Source organism: Pteropus medius, unplaced genomic scaffold, assembly GCF_902729225.1.
Source record: "Pteropus medius unplaced genomic scaffold, Ma_sr-lr_union100, whole genome shotgun sequence".
NCBI classification, from domain to species: Eukaryota; Metazoa; Chordata; class Mammalia; order Chiroptera; family Pteropodidae; genus Pteropus; species Pteropus medius.
Window position 1 is genome coordinate 20,057,423 of NW_024344240.1, and position 19,068 is coordinate 20,076,490.

Sequence of the window (19,068 nt, forward strand, 5' to 3'; positions counted from 1 at the left end):
AATCTTTCTCCAGATTGTGGTACAGCCTATCATGTGGTTTGGATTCCTTTGAGCTGACTGTCGTATATAGAAAATTGTCCTTATTTCAAGGGCAGAACTGAATATTTTGAGCTTTTCCAGGAGGTAAAATAAGTAATAACAGAATATGCATGAAATTTGAAATTTGTAACTTTATGCGTGCCCATTAACCTTTCTTGTAAAGCATAAAAGATAAGAAGGCAGCGGGTGAGGAATAATAATAGCTAATATTTCTGAGCTCTTACTATGTGCCAGGCATCAGAACCAGTGTCTGCTTGGGTTAACTCATTTAATCCTCACAAGTCAATACTATTACCATCCCAACTTTATAAATGAGAAAACCTAAGGCTCAGAGAAGTTAGGTAACTTCCTCAAGGTGATTTGAACTGAAGCAATCCATCACCCAATGAAACTGCACTGGTAATTAAAATGTAGTACGTAGAGCTTGATAGAGTTGGTAGAACTGGTTTTTGTTTTTTAATTCTCTTTCTAATGTTGGACTATTTCAGCTAGTACCAAGATACTAGTATTTGAGATTTCATGAGAAGGAGCTATGGCTTCTGTGGTTTTAGTTTGTTCCTATTTGGGGATAGACTTCTGTATTAGAGGAAGGAAGAGTCTTTCCTCTTGGGCTTGCAAGTAGCTCATGGGAGCCTCTTAACCCCCTTGGGAGCCCTTGTTTTTCCTAAAAGCGGGTTCCTCTAGGAAATCTGTATTCGAGTTGATTTTTAGAACAGCTCCAGCAATAGGAGGCTAGTGTTGGTTTTCTTCAACATCCCTAGGACTGAAGTAGGGTTTAGGGTGCAGGAAGTCATAGCATGCACACCCTTACCCCTATCCAGCAGAAAAGCACTGCTGCCCTCAAAACCTTAACTTCCGTTAGTCGATTTCAGTTATCCAAACCATGGAGCAAAATTCAACCCAGTTCCAGAAAGTTCTTCCTATATTCTAATAGAAGACAAACTACGTGACAACTGAAGAGGCTTTCTGTACTCTGGTTTTTAGTTTTCAAGTAAAAGAAAGAGAAAACAAAAATAATAAAATCTCAGGCAAGCTGTACGTATTTATATTTCCACAGAAAGTTCAAGTAAGAAAAAGGAGACCATGAGGAAACCAGGGCCTGGGGCCAGAAGTGAGGGTGGTGGGGATGGCTGGACTGAGGGAATGGGTCAAAAAGGAAAAGCAGAAAGTGCCAAAACTTAGAGATGGGATCCACGGTTGGCTGTTGAGAATTTCATGTAAAGCTATTTCAAGTTCACCTCTATCTCATTCATCTCAGGTTGTGAGTTTGCAGGGAGTCTCCAATTTAGAGTTTTACTCCCTTGTAATCCACACATCTGGAACTTACGGTTCAAGCTGTATGCTTCTCTTACTACTCACAATAAAATAAGTAGATTGGGAACAAGACGAATTCGCCTTAATCTTTATATTTCATCTTTATTACGCCTAACTATGGAAGCACGTTAAATGCTGTCGGATAATTACTTTGCTTTCGTGTGTGTGTGAGTGTGTGTGTGAGAAAATAAGTGAGAAGATTGGCCTGTTTGCCCTTCAACTGGTTTGTCCTACGAAGTGAGGCATAAGAAATTTGGCATAAAATATTTGAACTTTTTGAACACATGGCTTTTCTATTTCATGGTAATATTAAAGAAAAAAACAAAGAGTCTTGTTTAATTTTCTCCCTCCTCATTTTCCTTTCCGTGCTATATTTCCCATGGATGGTGTCGAATTTGTAATGCAGCTAACTGTACGGTGTGGCAGTTTCACACGTCGTACATTTCAGGACTGTACTTGTTGGATTTTTGTGTTTTTTTTTTTGTTTTGTTGTATGAAGCAAAAATCCCAAGGCTAGTTAATAGCCTACCACGAGGCTTCAAGAAGATGTCAACAGAAACAATACTTGACATGAACTGAAATTCTCCCCTGGGGAAAATTTGTTTACTACACAGGCTTTAGCTGGAAAAATGTGAAAAGCCTTATAAAATTTTGAATGCCAATAGAATATTTTTTTCATTTAATTAATATTTATTGGGCACCTTTTATGTGTCAGGCACTGTTCTGGGTGCTGAGGTTACAAAAGTAAACAAAACATGTTCCTGGTCTCATGGTGGGAAGAAAAGAAACAGGTAAATGGATTAATCAATGATAAAGTCGTTTCAGATAGTGATAAGTGCTATGAAGAAAATGGAGTGATGGGGCACAGTAGAAAGGTGACCAGGGAAAGCTCCTCAGAGGAGGCGATGACATTTCAGACTTGAAAGAGGAAGAGGCACATCAGTGTAGCGATACGTGGCAGAGGCTCAGGTTGACTTCAGATTAGAGCTACATTAAAGGCATATCCTGGAAGCAATAGTAAGAATCCACATCACGCCCAGGAGTGTGTGTGATTAGGATAAGATTTCTTATGCAAAGTTCAACCCATTTTGGGTTTCTGTGACTCACTGTTACTTCCTGCAGCACTTAACTGATCGTGTTCTTTTTCTGAGGCTGCCCAGCTGAGGAAGAAACATTTCCCTTGCTCCAGTCTTGCTGGCTTTTTTCTCTGTGTTGATGTTGATGTGAATTTTGTGGTTGGAAGATCCAGGTGTCCGTTGGGGCCCCTGGCTGGGCCGTGGGGATGGGGATGGGTGAGGTGGGAGGTGATTGTAATAGAAATCTGAAGGAGAAACAACCATCTCTCTCCTGTCCTGTAGTCATCTGAGATGAGGACCACAGAAGCAGCGACCCCAGTGCCTCCGTGTATCATGTTTGGGTCCCTTGTGATGAAAATGAAAGGTGGTGGTTCTGTCCTCAGAGTCCTAGAGATTATTCTCTGTATAATCTAGCAGAAAGAAAAACAATTTAACACACTTTTCCTCAAACACTTTTTAAATTTAAATTGCGTGCATTTATTTTCTGAGATAATACATTGACATTGTTCAAAATGCAAAAGAACCAAGAGAATATAAAGGGAGAGTCACATGTTTCTAACCTCTGGGGCAACCAATAATATTGGTTTCTTGGGTATCCTTCCAGAGATATTTTATGTATGTCTGCAAGCAAAAGGGAAGAGATAGTCTTTCACCCCTTTTATTAAGCATGTAATATATTTTATATGCACACACACACATACACACACATATGCATATGTACATAAAATATATATGTATGCAAATAAATATATATTTAATATTACATGTTAAATATAAAAGAACTTTCTAATTCTTTTTCTGGCTAAGTAGTATTTCATTGTTTGTACTATAGTTTACTTAACCTGTTCCCTATGGTTGGACATTTCGATTGTTTCAATCTTACGTGTATAACACATTACACTGCAATGAATGTCCGTGATAAACATACATCATTTCACATATATCCTAGAGGCTGCAGGGCTGAGGTACATGCATTATAATTTGACAGATAATGCCAAGTTACCTTCCAGAGAAGTCTCCCTCCCACCATCAATGAAGCATAACAGTTGAACCCCAGCATCTATGGTTATCAGGACAAGCTTCAGTGTAGGCCACTCAAGGTAGCTTGTTTGGGAAACTGATCAATTCTGGCACGTAGTGTACTTTGGTAATTTTATATAATGCGAAAAAGACTTCCCTGCCATGATTCAGGGTTCTAGAAAAAATACTGGTGTCTCATCTTCAATGTAACAAGTAAGTAAATCAAAGTAGCCCCCAACTAAATCTTTCTAGCCCCGACTTGTCTACATCAGCCATGCTCTAAGAGTAAATAAAATAAAAAAAGCCCCAGTAACAACTGCAATGCAGTTGCTAACTCACTTAACATGGATGAGGAGTGCTGGTGGCTGGTAATTTTTTTTTATCGAGGTGTGATTGACATATAACATATTAGTTTCAAATGTACAATATAATGATTCAATATTTGTATATATTGTGAAATGATCACCACAATGTCTAGTTCACATCAGTCACCATACAATTACACATCTTTTTCTTGTGATGAGAACTTTTAAGATTTACTCTCTTAGCAACTTGCAAATATACAATATAGTATTAACTATATAGTTACCATACTGTAATTACTATAAATTGTTTTTACTTTTTTATTTTAAAGCATATCCTAGACAGTATGTCATTTTACCCTCACACATTTCATTATTCATCTCTAAAAAAACTATGATCATTTTCTTAAATAGTCATAACCATAATGCTGTTATCTCAACTAACAAAATTATCAATAACTCTTTAGGATTATCTAATATTGAGTCCATATAACTAAATTTTCCTGATTGGCTCAAAAATGTCTTTTTTAAATTGTTCTTGGTCAAAGTGGTGTCTGAACAAGGTTCTCAAAGCCCATTTGGTTGTTCTGTTTCTCTTGATCCTGAGAGGCCCCCTCCTATGCACTGCCGTTGACTTTTTGAGGAAGTCATTTTTTTTATCACCATCTACTGAATGAGGAAACGAAATCTGTTGCCTGTGAATGTCTCACATGGTGGCATTGGCACTTTGCTTTCTTGTGGTGTCACTGAACTTGTTCCTCTACCCCTTCTAATGCTAAATGGAAGTTAGCACTACATGCTTAATTAGGTTCAGGTTCAGCTTTATAAGTAAGAATGCTTTATAGGTTCTGCCAAATGATGCTTTCGACATGAGGAATTCCTCAAGAGAAATCTGGGCAGCAGCCTTTCTTCTCTTGTCTCACTTGAGAATATTTCTATACATTTTTTTAAATTGGCTTCCTATTTCTTCTTTAGACAATCACTTTCCAAACCAGATCAACTCTTAGAGTTAACAAGGAAAGAATATGAACTAAAGATGGAAAGACAAGAACCTGGCAAGTCCACACTTGGTCAGTGCTAGCTGGATGTCTCCCTGCATTCAGTTTTCTGTAGGCCAGTGTTGTTCGGTAAAACTTTCCATGGTGATGGAAATGTCCTATAGTTGTACTCTCAGTATGATAGCCACTAGCCATATGTGGCCAGTGCGACTGAGGAACTGAATTTTTAATGCAATTAAAACAAATAGCCATATGTGGCCACTGGCTTCCATATTGGATGGTACAGCTATAGAGTCATTTTAAAATGACTTGAGACAGAGATCTGTCCCACATCCCTTGGGACCTAAATGTTCTATTCCTTTTTTAAAAGTCATGTTTAATATATTTAGGTAGTGAGATTGACTTTTACAGAGCTACTGCTGAATTTAGTGCGTAGTTCATAGGCCCTGAGCTAGTTGCGCTGAATCCACTGGGCTTGTCCCTGAGCCAATGGTAGAAGGAAGTCACCATCGCAGGATGAAGCCAGACTCAGGCCCAGGTTCTGGGAGTGGGAGCAGGTGCAGGAAGATGTTTCGTGTGCCAAATCAACAAGGAGTTTTTGATTAAATAACAATACATAATTGACATCAGGATATGTAGGTACAGACACATTATTGATCAGTAGATGCATGAATGTTGACTGAAAAGAATCTCGGGTGCCAATTTTTTCTTTTCAAATCATGTGCCCAATCCAACTGCTGCCCGCGGTGGTAGAGGTACAAATGTAGATATTGTATCTAGAGATGTTCAAACTGACAAAATGTTGAGCACTTTCTCTTTAAATATATGTCATTATATTTGGCAGTGAGATAGGTATAAACATGATCAGGATGTAGTCCTAACCCAAAAGGAGCTTTCAGTCTAGTTATAGATTGTTATCTATTGAGTATTGGTTATGTGCTAAGCATCTTTCTTAATTTTTATTTGACCCTTATAACGGCTGTATTTAAGAAAGGCATTATTAGCCCCATTTTAGGGATGAGTAGATTGAGGCCCAGGGAGGTTAAGTAAGTTACTAGTTCAAAGCAGCACAGCCACTTAAAGGGTAGAGCCAGGATGCAAACCTGAGCCCAAGCTACCATTATATTTCTCCAGGATTATGGCGATAGTCTTCAGATGAGTCTTCTACCCTTGCTTCGAACCCTGCCCTCTCATCATATCACTCCTCTGCTCGTAGCCCTACAGTCGTTCCCTCTCTCACACCTACAGTAATAGGCAAAATCTTTACACAGCCTACAGGAACCTAAGGTTTTTGCCCTATTACCTCACCTCCCACTCTTCTCTACCTTGTTTGCTCTGCTGAAGCTGTACTGGCTTCCTCTCATCTTAGAGCCTTTGTACTAGTGGGTCCCTCTTCTAAGAGCATGGTTTGTTCAGATATCTAAATGACTCTGCCATCCACTCCAAGTCTCTAAATAAATGTCACCTTCTCAATGAGGTCTCCTCTGTACATGTATTCTGTACCTCCTTACCCCACTTTATTTTGACTTACATCACCTTCTAATGTTCTTTATAATTTACTTTTTGTTATCTGTCTGCCATCATTCCCCTGCACATGTGTACACATGCAAGTCTAAGTTCTATGAGGGCAAGATTGTCATTTTTCAAATATCTAGAATATGCCTGATACATAGTGGACATTCAGTAGATATTTATTAACTGAAGATGAGGGAAACTCAGTTTAGTCCAATTTCAAAGCCACACTGTTTATGATTTATATATAAATATATATTGCTGGTGTAGTTAAATTGTCCTGGTTACTTTAAAATCATTACTATGTCGAATCATGCGGGAGAATCAGAGTAACCCTGGCAAACATATGTTGAGCTGACTTCTTTTAGTTTTAAGATTACTCTTGGCATAGTACTAGTGAAGTTGTCACTTGTAGCTTCTCATAAGGCCAGAGCAGGCGTGGTCAGGAGTTTTGGATGAGCTTCTACATACGAGGATACTGCCCCAGCATTGGAGAGTGGCACGTGTGTGTGTGTGACTTTGATCCCTACAAAAGCAGAAACGCTGTGCTTGTTATTACCAGCTTTGTTGAAGACAAACATGAGTGATTAAGAAACACGGTATCCTAGCCAATATATGTAGTGAATAAGAATTCTGTGGTTTCAGAATTAAGCTACAGGTTTTGCCACCCTGCTATTCAAAATATTTAATAGAAATCACATTTCTCTTTTTGGAAAAAAAATAGGTTATTCTTGGTGAAAATCTGACTTCAAATTGTCCAGAGGTTATCTATGAAATTAAAGAAGAAACTCCTGTTTTCTATAAACTCGTTCCTCATCCTAAGAAGAATATCTACATCTACCTAACAGCCGGAAAAGAGGTAGGTAGAAATACTAGTTATTGCTTCTGACGTATGAATAAAAATTGTTTAATTGATGTCATTATCTAGTAGGCAAGCTTTTACTTTGAACTTCCAAGTTTAAACACTGCTGCAGGCTTCAGGAAGACCTGTAGTTGTTCACAGGCATGGAATTAAAAACCTTACTGTCAGTAAGTAAGCAAGAAATATTACCTATTTAGACAATTTTATTACTGGCTATATTTCCAATGCCAAGTTTTTCAGAGGAGGGTGTGCTTGCAAATGGGCACATAATCAGCGAGGTAACTGAATTTACACATTTATTGTGTGGGCACTGAACGGTTAGATGCATTTATGAATATGCCCTATGGGATCGGCTTTGGAATTTGGGGTTAATATCAGGCCACAGTCTCATACACATTCATGAACCAGGAAATACATGGCACTTGCCTTTCCTCTCTTAATTTATCTGGCCGTTTTGGTTTTTCTTCTTCTACTTACTGAAATAAAAAGGATATCTTTTTACATTTTCTTCATTTTTATAAAATGCTTTCACCAAGGGAAGGGGGAAGGAAACTAATTTTTGTTGAGGCCTTACTGACTATGTACAAGTTACTATTCTATGCATAGTCTCTCTAGATGAGATGCATAGAGTTGTCACACACACACACACACAAATTAAACAATGTTAATGAAATATGTTAATAATTTAATGATATAAAATTACCCTTGTTTTATATATGAAGAATCTAAGACTTGGAAAGGTAAAATAACTTGCTCAGGGATATATATAGAGGTTAGGCCTTTGTCAGGACTAGGACTTAAATGATGCCTTGATCTTTTAAAGCACATGATAAATGAGATTAAATCCCAAATCTGTGAAAACTAAGCAGGTCATTCTCGCACAGTGGTTTTGACCCATGATGATTTGAATATACAAAATCCGAAGAAGATAATCGAGACTTACATACTTATATAAGGGTTGTAACAGATGTCCTTGGCCTCCTCCAATCTTTCATTCTTTTCCTCTCAGCCATTCTAAGGAGAATAGCAATGACATCAATCTATAAGTGCTGTTCAAGTCACAGAATAGGTGTGCAAGCACGTTGTAGGTTCTGGAACTCCTGAAAGACCATATTGCTCTTTGCATGTTGAAAAGTCATTTATGCCAAAATCGCCCCACCGAGATGGCCACTGGATTGCATATACCTTTGTACACCAGTTCTTCATCGTGTAGAATCTTCTTGACCAGCTTGCATCACCATTCAAACACTTTTTATTATGTTTCTTCTCCAAACTTCCCATAATTGAAAGATTTTTGTCTACTCAACAAACTGCACATATTAAGTAACGATTCCCATTCTCAGACTTTATTTATCAAGGGCATCTGAAAATGGCCAGTCAGAGCACTGACTGTGCTGCCTGCCACACAGAGCCGATAAAATTCCAGCGCAGAGACACTGGAATTCTTGCTTAATCTGGGCTCGTTTTTTCCATTCAGCCTTTGGAATCATTGCAAGTAGCTCATAAATCCTCATTACTTCCTTCCTTGGAACCTGAGACTGTAGGATGGGAACCACCATGAGAGCCACCAGTAGTTGACAGGCCCTCAGTTTCCAAAGGTAAAGAGTCTCTGGTCATTCAGAGCCTGAGGTCTTGAGAGGATTTGTCAAATGGGCATCAGAGCTGGTTATTCTCGCATTTTCCACTTAGGGTTACTGCTAGAGATCCTATTAGTAAGACTCTGGTTGAGCCAGTATAACCTCAAGAGAGGCAAAACCTAAGGAAGGTCCTTTCCTAAACTCTTAGGCAGAGAGTAACAGCCAGAGTAAATGCTCTGGTACATCCACAGACTGGTCTAGTATGTGGCCATTAAAAGTAACCATATGGAGATATACGCATTGCTGTGGAGTAATCACTATGATGTGTCGTTAAGTTAGAGAAGCAGGTCCAATGTAGTATTTCTTGTGTCTTCTCCTTTACATGTAGTCATATGTTTATGTATTTAAGTATATCGTATGGTAATTCTCACAGAATATTCTAAAGATTCATATCCTACTAAATCTTCTAAGCAAATATGGTCCTAGGAGCAGATGTTACCTACTATACCCCTCCTGGAATATCATGATGCTTGGCATAATCAAAGGCTCTCAGAGGTCTTGTGCTAAGGAAATCTATTTTGCTTTTTCAGTGTAAGGTTTGACATGTTTGTTGGACCGTGGAAACTTTTTCTCACGTCACAGCAATAGCCAACATTTACTGAGCATTTAGTACGTGCCACACAATGTTTGTAATAACTCCACGAAGTCAGCAGCACCATCACCATTTCACAGATGAGAAAACAAGGTTAGAGATATTATGTGACATTTATGAAAATGCCCAGAATTTAAAAAGGTCTTTTGTGAGCTACAAGGCAATATCCACATTCTGGTTCATTCTGGCTCAGCGTGGTGGTCTGCTCACCATCTGTTAGCAGCATGGCAGATTGTGAAGCGAACGGGCCTGGTCATTCCTCATGAAGTCAACTTAGAATTGAAAGATAACCCATTTTCCTCACATACCCCTTTTAGAACTCTCTGTTTCTCTAACCTTCTTAAAGAAGTTCCTTATATTGCCTAGCATGTACAACTTTCTGTCTTAATGAGTTCCACAAGTTTCTTTACTACCTGCTGTGGGATTTTGCCTGCAGAAAACGTGCTGTGTGACACTCAGGTCCTCCCTGCCTCGCAGCTGAGGTGATGGAGTTACCTCCGAGAGGGGTGTGGGAGGGTTCTCCTCCTCCCACATCCAGTGACAGCTTCCTCCAACATGCCGACACACTCCCAGGTCAGAGCCTTTCAATATTTCTAGATGCTCATTTCCAAAGTATCATTGACTGTCTCTGTATGAAAACCAGGTAACCTGATTCCACGGTCCATTTCAAAATCATTCTTAGCAGATCAGAAATCAGACTCGCCTGAAAGAGTACTTAAAAACACGGATTCCCAGGCCCCGCCCTAGACGTACTCAGCTGGAGGGTCAGTGGCATGCATCTGGTGATCTGTACTTTCAAATGCTCTTTAGGTGATTCCGATAAACTGCTTCCCCCGGTGTCATTATGGAGACATTCCGAGTCCGAGTCAATAAATGCCTCTCCATGGCCCTTCATCAGAGAAGACGTGGTAGTTTTTCTGGTTGCTTACAGTTCCGTCTGAACTGCTGTCGTCTTTATTTTTAGGTGAGGAGAATTCGTGTTGCAAACTGCAGTAAACGTAAATCCTGTTCGGAGTGCTTAACAGCGGCAGACCCTCACTGCGGTTGGTGCCATTCATTACAAAGGTATCTCCTGAGTTCTTCCTCACCAACTCACGTGTTTGAAAAAGTGTCATGTGGCAGAACACTTGTCGCCCCACTTCAGCGATTCATTCCAGTGACCTGGGGGAACTGATCTCTTCACAGACTGAAAACATCATTGTGTAATCTTCATTAATTCTCGGAGATGTTCCCCGCTGTGTCAGTGCTTCTAAATTGTTTGACTTGGACCACTCAGGGTTACCCACTCTCGGGGTGGGGAGGGCAGGTATGTGACATAAAGGAAAGATAAACTGGAGCTGTCAATCTGCTTTTACTTTCTACAGAGTTCTCTAAGACTCGAGAGAGGGGCAAAAGGTTGTTCCTCAGGGGAGATGAAAGAATAGGGATGTTTGAAATTTTTCAAATGAATCCTCATAATGTCACATATTAGTTGGCTCAGTGGAAGCCTTTTTACTGATGATGATGTCTTCGAATGTGCCATACAGCTGCGGGTCTGATATACAACCTTAGGCTCCGGGCAGAATCTGCCCAGCCTGGTCTTGAATTATGATGCTCGGGACCCATCTAGGCGCAGGGGCGACTTGGAGCGGCTTCCTTGCCATGGCAGCTCCTAGCGTCGCTGGTACTGGCCTGGTTGGATTCACTGTTGCCATGGCAACCCAGTACTCAGGCTCTTGCTATAGACGCAAGGAGGAGAGAGCCTGAGCTGCAGCTCAGGCAGGGGGAAAAACATATCAGTGACTGTCAGTTTGGTGCTTTCAGTTTTTAAAGGTAAAAAAAAGGATTAGAAAGAGTAGAACAGGTGTAGAAAAGCTGAAGGCTGAACATGGGGCAGTTTGGGGAAAGAAAAAAGGACTGGGAAGAGAATTTGGGAGCCTCTGGGGAAGGAAGCCAAGAACAATGAAGGGAGAGGAGGAAAATACAATGCAAGCAAGAGGCTCAGGAAACAAACTAAAAATATGGGGATGGAATTAATTAAGAGTTCATGGAAGAAGTCAAAAGCTGAGATGCAGCAAGATGCATAATTGCCCGTGCTTTTCACTGCGCTTCCTTACCGGGCTGTTCCCGTCAGAATCACTGGCAGACAAAAGGAGCAGGGCCAGGAAAATTCTCATGAATAATTGTAATTGGGTAGGAACATTTTCTTCTTGTCGCTCTCCCAAGACTAGAGTTTAAGAAATTAACTGATCACGAACAGCATTTCATCATTGCACACCCACTAAACCATTCGACCGCAATCTTTCCGATCCATTCCATTTATGTAGGTTCTCTCTCTGAATTTCTAGAGCTACAAGGAGGAGTTAGTTCAGTGACAGTGGTGGTGATGGTGACAACGGTAGTGGTGGTGGTTAAATAGCCATACATCGCCAGTGGCTACAGTAGTGGCAAACACAGGTGGGGAATTCATTGTAGATGTCCAGGCTAGTGGTATGTTTGGGAGTGAGTAGGGTTTAAGTGGAATCTAAGGAAGCATAAGACTAGACGAGGGAGGAGTGTAGATTGAGGGAGAAGCAGTTGGAGGACTGAACATTAAGGTAGGGCAATGTTTAGGGGTCAGGGAGATGAAGAGGAAACAGAAGGAGGGAGGGAACCACCGGAAAGGGAAGAGAAAAAACCGAAGAGGGAAGGCAAAGGAAGAAAGGAGGAGGGAGCGGTTCACTGTGCTAGATCATGCTGGGAGGTCAGGCAAGAGAAGAAGAGAATTGATCCATTGGACTTAGCAGGTGATGATTGGTGACTGCGACAAGGGCAGATGGGGAAGTGGTGCTGAAGCTGCAAGAGAAAATAAGAGAAAAGAGCAGAGACAACCCTTTAGAGGAACTCTGCTGAGAAAGATAGCTGGCAAATGGAGCAGACGCTAGAGGAGAAAGTGGAGTCCTTACAGTTTTGTTGTTTTTAAGATGCATGAAATAACAGTGTGTTTCGGGGCTGTTGGGAAAGTTCCGGTAGAGAGGGAGAAACCGATGATGCAGGAGAGAGAAGAGAGAGTTGTGGAGTGTTGTCTTTCAGCAGATGAAGGAAAATATGACCTAGTGCTCCAGTGGGGAGGCCAGCCTCAGACAGGAGCGTGAGAGGGAAGTTGAAGAATATGGGCCTGGGAGCAAGTGGGTGGTGGAAGCATGTGCAGCGTCATTTCATATTGCTTGCATCATTTAGATGCGTGAGAGTGAGGAGAGGTGGGGGAAGGAGCTTTGGGGTTTGAAGAGAAAAGAGAGAGAAGATGTGAAATAGAGTGGGAGAGAGAACGGAGAGGGGAAATAGAGATTGATTGCCAGGAAGCATTAGGGCCCACTTGAAGTCGGTGGTCTTGCTTTTGAAGTGAAATCAGTAAACACGGTTTTGCTTTCGCAAGCCACGTTCACCTCTGTTGGCGTAGTCGTGGAGTAGGCGAGTGTTAGATTTAGTCAGAATCAGTTAGGGCTTTGCCAGGAAATACATCAAGAGGGGACAGAAGGGCCTGGGAGCTAAGGTTACATGCAAAGGATGGACAATGATATTGATGTGGATATTGATACTTACAGTAGTAGAGCTCTAAGCTATAAGTGAACTCTAAGGAAGGAAGCGAAGACACGAGGGAAGTGAGGGATGTGAAAAGGTGGCAAGATCTGTTCAGTGGTTTTAAGACTTGTTGGAGCCAAGGAACTGGAAAGGGGGTAGTGGTTGGACTGTAGGGAGCTTGAAAGTAAGGTCACGGAGGGGGTACAGTTATCTGTAATGACAAGATGTAGGATATGATTATGTAGCTGAAGTAGGATGGAGAACAAGACTGTTGGCAGAGAGAGGTCGAGGAACTGAGGTGTCAGTGTCAGATCAGTCATCTGTGTGGAAATTGCGAAGACTAAGAACAGCTATGAGAACAATGTCGGAGAGAGTGAGGAGCTAGATATTCAAGCAAATAAAGGAATTGGGCCATAAGTGGGGTTGGTTTGCAGATGGTTACAACAAGGAGGAGTTTGGGGTGGTGTGGGCTGATGGCGTGAGCTTCAAAGCTAGGGTGGGGCAGGCTTAGGAAGAAAGGGTAGAAGAATCATCCAGAAGAGGAAGTAAGACACAAGCCGGACACTTGCGATGAAGAAGAGGTAACAGCTAGCCCTTGAGTGGGCTGTGGGGAAGCTGTGTCCTCAGGGAGAGCCTGGTTTCAGTAAGAGCAGGAAGGCGAAAGTAAGAATTGAAGAAGAGATTGAGGACATGGGCTTTTATTGATGGTGGGCAGCGAGTTCCAGGCTTCTATGAAAGCCTGCTCACTGCTTCCCCTGCTTCTGCTCTTACTCCCTTACTCCCGCCTTTTAAAATCTAAACCAGATCATGTCATTGCCCAGCTTAATAACCTCCACCGGCTTCCATGTTAGAATTTCGTCTGACTCCCTTTGTACTAGGGCCTGCCATATATGAGGCTCTCCATAATCTGGCCCATTGCTACTTCTCAGACCTCTTATGCCGCTCTCTCCGTTCACTCTACCCCAGCCACACTGGCTTCTTTTCAGACTTAAGAATATGCCAAGCTTGTTCTTGCTTCAGGGACTTTGTACTTGCTGTCTCCTCAGTCTAGAATACTCTTCCCCAGATCTCTCCATGGCCGGCTCTTTCTTGATCATTGGGTCCTAGCGCATACCTCTCCACCTGATTATCCAGGCGGAAGTAGCCTCACCTCACTCACGATGACATTACTTTATTATCTTCATTGCCCCGCCACTATCTGAAATGATCTTATTTCTATGCCTTTCCCTTTATTAAATTGTAAGTTGCACAGGGACCTTGTCTTATTCATCACTGTATCCCTAGAATCTAGAATAGTGCCTGTCATGTAGTAGGTATATGTTAAATGAATGGAGTAGATTGAGTGATTGGGAAAGTCTACCAATAGCAGGTTGAGGCTTGTGCATTAGGTATCATAAAACATTCTGGATCTGTGGACCAATGGCCCTTCCCAGCCATGTCAGATCACTTGGTTTCAAACTGTCTTGATTCTGGCCTGAGATTAAATAAAACTAAGCCTCAGATCTGTGACTCATGTTAAGTTCTCAGTACCATTCAAAATTAGGAATTCTAAAGGGGGATGTTTTCTTATAACTGTAGAGCATCCCACTGTGTTTATTTTAAATGTCACAGATTTATTTAGAAAAATAACTTATTTTCTTTGTTGGGAAGGTTGAACTTTATTGCATACGTGTCTAGAAAGTGGATTTGTTGGGGGTTGGGGCAAGAAAAACGATCTTAACTTCCTTTTGATCGGGCGTTAAGAATAGGCATCCAGTATAAGCAGATAAAAAGCAATTAGATAAACAATGAGCTCTAAAAAGTCTAGTATTTTATTGTTGGAACCTCAAATCCAACCTGTTCTGCATTTGTCTGTGTGGGTGGAAAGTGAATTTTTGCAGGCTGAATATCTTGGGTTTGGAAGCAGTTTCTCAGTTTCTCCCATATTGCAAAGCATAGCACATGTGTTCAGTTATGGATTTCCACAAAACTGGCAATCCGGAACCAATGAACGGGTGAGGTTCCAAAAGTTCATTTGCAAGTTGCTTTGGCACGCGGAATGCATTTTCCCATAGAAGCAATGTCATAAATTAAGGACAGATTCCCAAACCAGCCCACAAAATTCAATTTATTTAATTTCAACAAATATTTATTGAATATCTACCAAGAACCCAGTGTGAGAAGGGAGACGACTAGGTGATATTGAGAGAAATAAGTTGCCATTCTTAGCCTTAAGGAATTCACTTGCTATTTAGGAGACAGAATGTCAGTGGCCAATATTTATTCATTCAGTCATACATCTAATCAACAGATATTTATTGAGCCCCTGCAATGTGCTAAGTCCTATGCGAGGTGCTTGGGATATAGTTCTTTCTTGCCTTCATGGAGCTTGAAACTAGTGAGGGACATAGACAAGTACATTAGTCAGTTTTCTGCTCTAATGATACTCAGTAACAAACAAATTCTCAGTGGATTACAGAAACAAACATTTGTTCTTTTGCCCATGGGTCAGCTCCAGCACAGCAGGTAGGAAGGTGTTGAAGAGGGGCTCTTCATCAAGCTGCAGGTGGGGAGTTTGATTCAGGTCTGCTTCACACGTCTGTCAGCTCGCACATGCTCTTCTCAAGGCAGATAGCAGAAGAGCCCAAGCTAAACTCTACAGTGCATTCAAAGCCTCTGCTCACGTCACGTTTGCTGATATTCTATTGGCAAGCAAGTGACGTAGCCAAGCCCAACATCAATGAGGTAAAGAAATATACTTTGTTTTCTCTAGTGGGTGACAATGCAAAGGGACGTGGCAAAGGCTATGGATGTGTAATCCTAGTACAAGAGAGATTGAATCAGGAACAGTAATCTAGTCTACTTCAATTAAGTTGAGGAGCTACCCGTCTACCAGTAAGTAAACAGAGTGCGATAAGGGTTAGCACAGAGGAAGTGGAGGATTCCATGGGGGCACACAGAAACCCAAACTGAAAAGGTCAGGGAAGGCTTCCTGTAGGAAGGGATGTCTAAGCGGGACCTGAAGTATGAGCAGATGTCAGCCAGTAAAAGAGGAGAGAGGGGAAGCTGGCTCAGGGAACAGGCCGCGTCAAGGCCAGGAGCTGTAGGAGAGCATCCGTGCTGATGCTCGGTGTGGGATGGAGCATACAGTCTAGCACAGGAGCATTGGGAAATGAGAACAGCATGGCAGGCAGGGGAAGATGAAGCTGGGTCTTATAAATCATGTGAAAGAATTTGGATTTTATTGGAAGGACTTCGGGGAGCCATTGCAGGGCTTCAGTTAGAAGAGAGACTAAATCAGATGTGTGTTTTAGAGCAAGAATTCTTTAGGTGCAAGATTGACTAGAGGGGACACCGCTGAAAGCTGGCAGATCACTTAGAAGGTGCCGGTAAACCAGCAAGAGGCTAAGTACTAAATTAGAGAGAGGATAGTGGCAATGGGAACAAGTGGGTGGATTTAAGAGCTATTTGGCAGATAGAATTGACAGGACTTAGTGATTAACTGGATCCCCCCTCGAGTCTGACACGCTAAAAATAGGGTCATAAGATGAAATACCAAGGTGGCCACTATTTTTCTGGAAGGTCTATTCTTTCTTTTATGATTTAAGTCCTCACAAAGAAAATAAAGAAGTTATACCCAGACATACACTGGAGTCTTCCTGTCTCCTAGGCCCTGGACTAGGCACCAGGTTGGAGCCCAGAGGGTGGGCACCTAAGTCAGATGAGGAAGGGCTTCTGAGAGACACTGGAGCTGAGTGTCAGAGGGTGCAGTGGGGTGAGTTATCACTCTTTTCCCAGCGCCACAAGGACTTTGGTGCTGAGATTATAGGGGAAGGGGTGCAGATATCTGGCTTGGGTGACCAGAAGGACAGAGATGTCATTACTGAGCAGGAACGTAGGAGGAATGGCCCATTTGGGGGATACAGCAATGCAGGGCGGAGACTTGCACGCTGGTGGTGGGCGTGGTACAGCAGAGGGAGAAGAATGCAGGTCCTGGAACCAGCTGCTTGGTTTGAATCTGGGCCTCTGTGTGACCTGCAGGTTTCCTATCCTCTCCGTGCCAAATCTCCTCTTCCATAAAGCAGGGTTGTACTAATGCCCACCATACAGGGTTTTGGAGAGAATTAAATCATCATGTGCATAAAGCCCTAGGCACAGTGCCTGTTCATAGTAAGCACTCAAGAAATGTTAGCCATTATGATCGTGGAACCCCAGAGCAGGAAACCATTCGTTGTAACCGGGCTTGAGAGAGGCTTCAGAGAGGAGGTGCCAGTAAAGCCTGAGTAGACTTTCACCAAGGGAAGGAGTGGGTGGGAGGCATTTCAGGCAGAAGAAACAGCACAAGAAGAGGTCTTTTGAGGGAGTGGCAGATTGAGTTATATCACTCCAGCACTAGCTCTAGAAGGAAGGGAGTAGATGGGGTGCTGGGTGAGACCAGCATGTGAAGGGCTCTGAGTTTGGATTTTATTAGTTGGTGCTGGGAATTATTGAAAGATTTTTATTAGAGGACTGACATGATCATATTTGCATTTTTAAAACATTGTTCTGATGGTAGTGGAGAAGATGCACCGTGTTAACCCAAGCATTAGCTGTACTGCCCTTCCCAACCCTACTTCTTCCAAGGTCATTGTCTTTTGGTATATTTTGTAAAGAGCGAGTTTGTCTCACATATCTTCCTAAGTTATCTACTTGGCAGCTATTTCTCCCGATTTCTTGTTCCCCCTCCACTGCTGTCAGCATCACTGTGGGGCTCTACTTGCTTAGGTCTCCGTCATGTAATGGAACCAAGTCTGGGTCCTCTTGAAAAATGGGCCATGCGGGAAGGGCCACACTCATCTTTATTGTCCCGTCCTGTAATACCCCACTCTGCCGAGGATGTGTACAGAGTAAGAACAAAGCCCCCCAGGCGTTCAAGCTGTAAGGCGTCTGGAGGCTCCCTCAGTTTTTCACGTTTCTTTCACATTGACAGTTGGAGGACCTTCAGGCAGCCCTTGGAAGCAGTTTTTAGGTCTTTGGCTGCTGGGAGGCTGTTCTACACACAAGACTGAGAACAAGATTGTCTCTCAACTTGGCCTAACAATAGGGCTCGGTGGCCAGTCCCCCATAAGACTTTCTGAAAGGGTTGGCAATCATAAAAGGGGAGTTTGAACACAGAAAACTGAAATTTAAACACTAAACATATTCGTGCTTCAGAATAACAAACAAAAAGAGTTAAATGACTTGCTTATGGATACATCCAGTTCCTTGCATTGCTCTCCTGTCTTGAGGTTTGCCTTCCTCTGTCATCCAAGAGGCATTTCTTCCTCAAGCCTCACAGGGCCATTCATTAACCCAAAGGGCTATGGGCTGTTGTTGCCCTAAAATTTGACTAAGACAACCCATGGGTCATGGTAACCCATAGCCAGCTTTTTCTGAAGCCTGAGTTACTCCGTCCAGTCTGCCAGCATGAGAGGTGGGCAGTGTGCAGCAGAGAAGGCCATTGAGGGCTTTTCAGTAGAGGATTCCATCAGGGGGCCCCCACTTATTCTTCAGAATGCAGTTGCAGTGACCCTCCCTCAGGAAGCCTGCCTTGAGCCCAGGCCCAGCCAGAAGACAGAGTCTTTGTACACGGAGGAGAATGTGCTTATCCTACACCAGATACTATGCCCTGTACCTTCCATGCCATGTTCCATGTAGAACTCCTGGTACCTTGTGAAGTAAGTACTATTAGAGATGAGAAAACAGCCTTAGTTTGTGTATTGATTTCCTACTGCTGCTGTAACAAATTACCACAACCTTGGCAGCTAAAAGCAACATATATTGATTATCTTACAGTTCTAGAGGTCAGAAGTCGGCAGTGGGGTTTATTGGGCTAAAATCAAGGTGGTAAAAGGACTGCGTTCCTTCTGCTGGCTGTAGGGAGAATTAGAATCCATTTGCTTGCCTTTTCTAGCTTCTAGAGGCAGCCTGCATTCCTTGGCTCATGTCCCCTCCTTGCATCTTCACAGTCAGCATTGTAGCAGCTTTGGATCTCTCAGGCTCTGAACTCTGTGTCTGTCATCACATCTCCTTCTCTGACCCTCCTGCCTCCTCTAGGGACCCTTGTGAGTACTTTGGGTTCACACAGATAATCCAAACTAATCTCCCCATTTTGGGATCCTTAATAACACCTGGAAAGTCGTTGTTGCCATTTAAGGTAACATAGTCACATTGCCAGC

The 19,068-nt window shown here is 42.3% G+C and overlaps 1 protein-coding gene across 2 annotated transcripts in view; it reads left to right on the plus strand.

Annotated features, from left to right (window-relative positions):
- PLXNC1 (plexin C1) overlaps positions 1–19,068 on the plus strand; it is a 139,278-nt gene that overhangs the window by 22,978 nt on the left and 97,232 nt on the right. For both annotated transcript variants that reach the window (XM_039869055.1, XM_039869056.1), the window contains exons 3-4: positions 6,986–7,120; positions 10,317–10,417. In XM_039869055.1, coding sequence (XP_039724989.1) covers positions 6,986–7,120; positions 10,317–10,417 — 236 coding nt within the window. The remainder of the gene's footprint in view (positions 1–6,985; positions 7,121–10,316; positions 10,418–19,068) is intronic.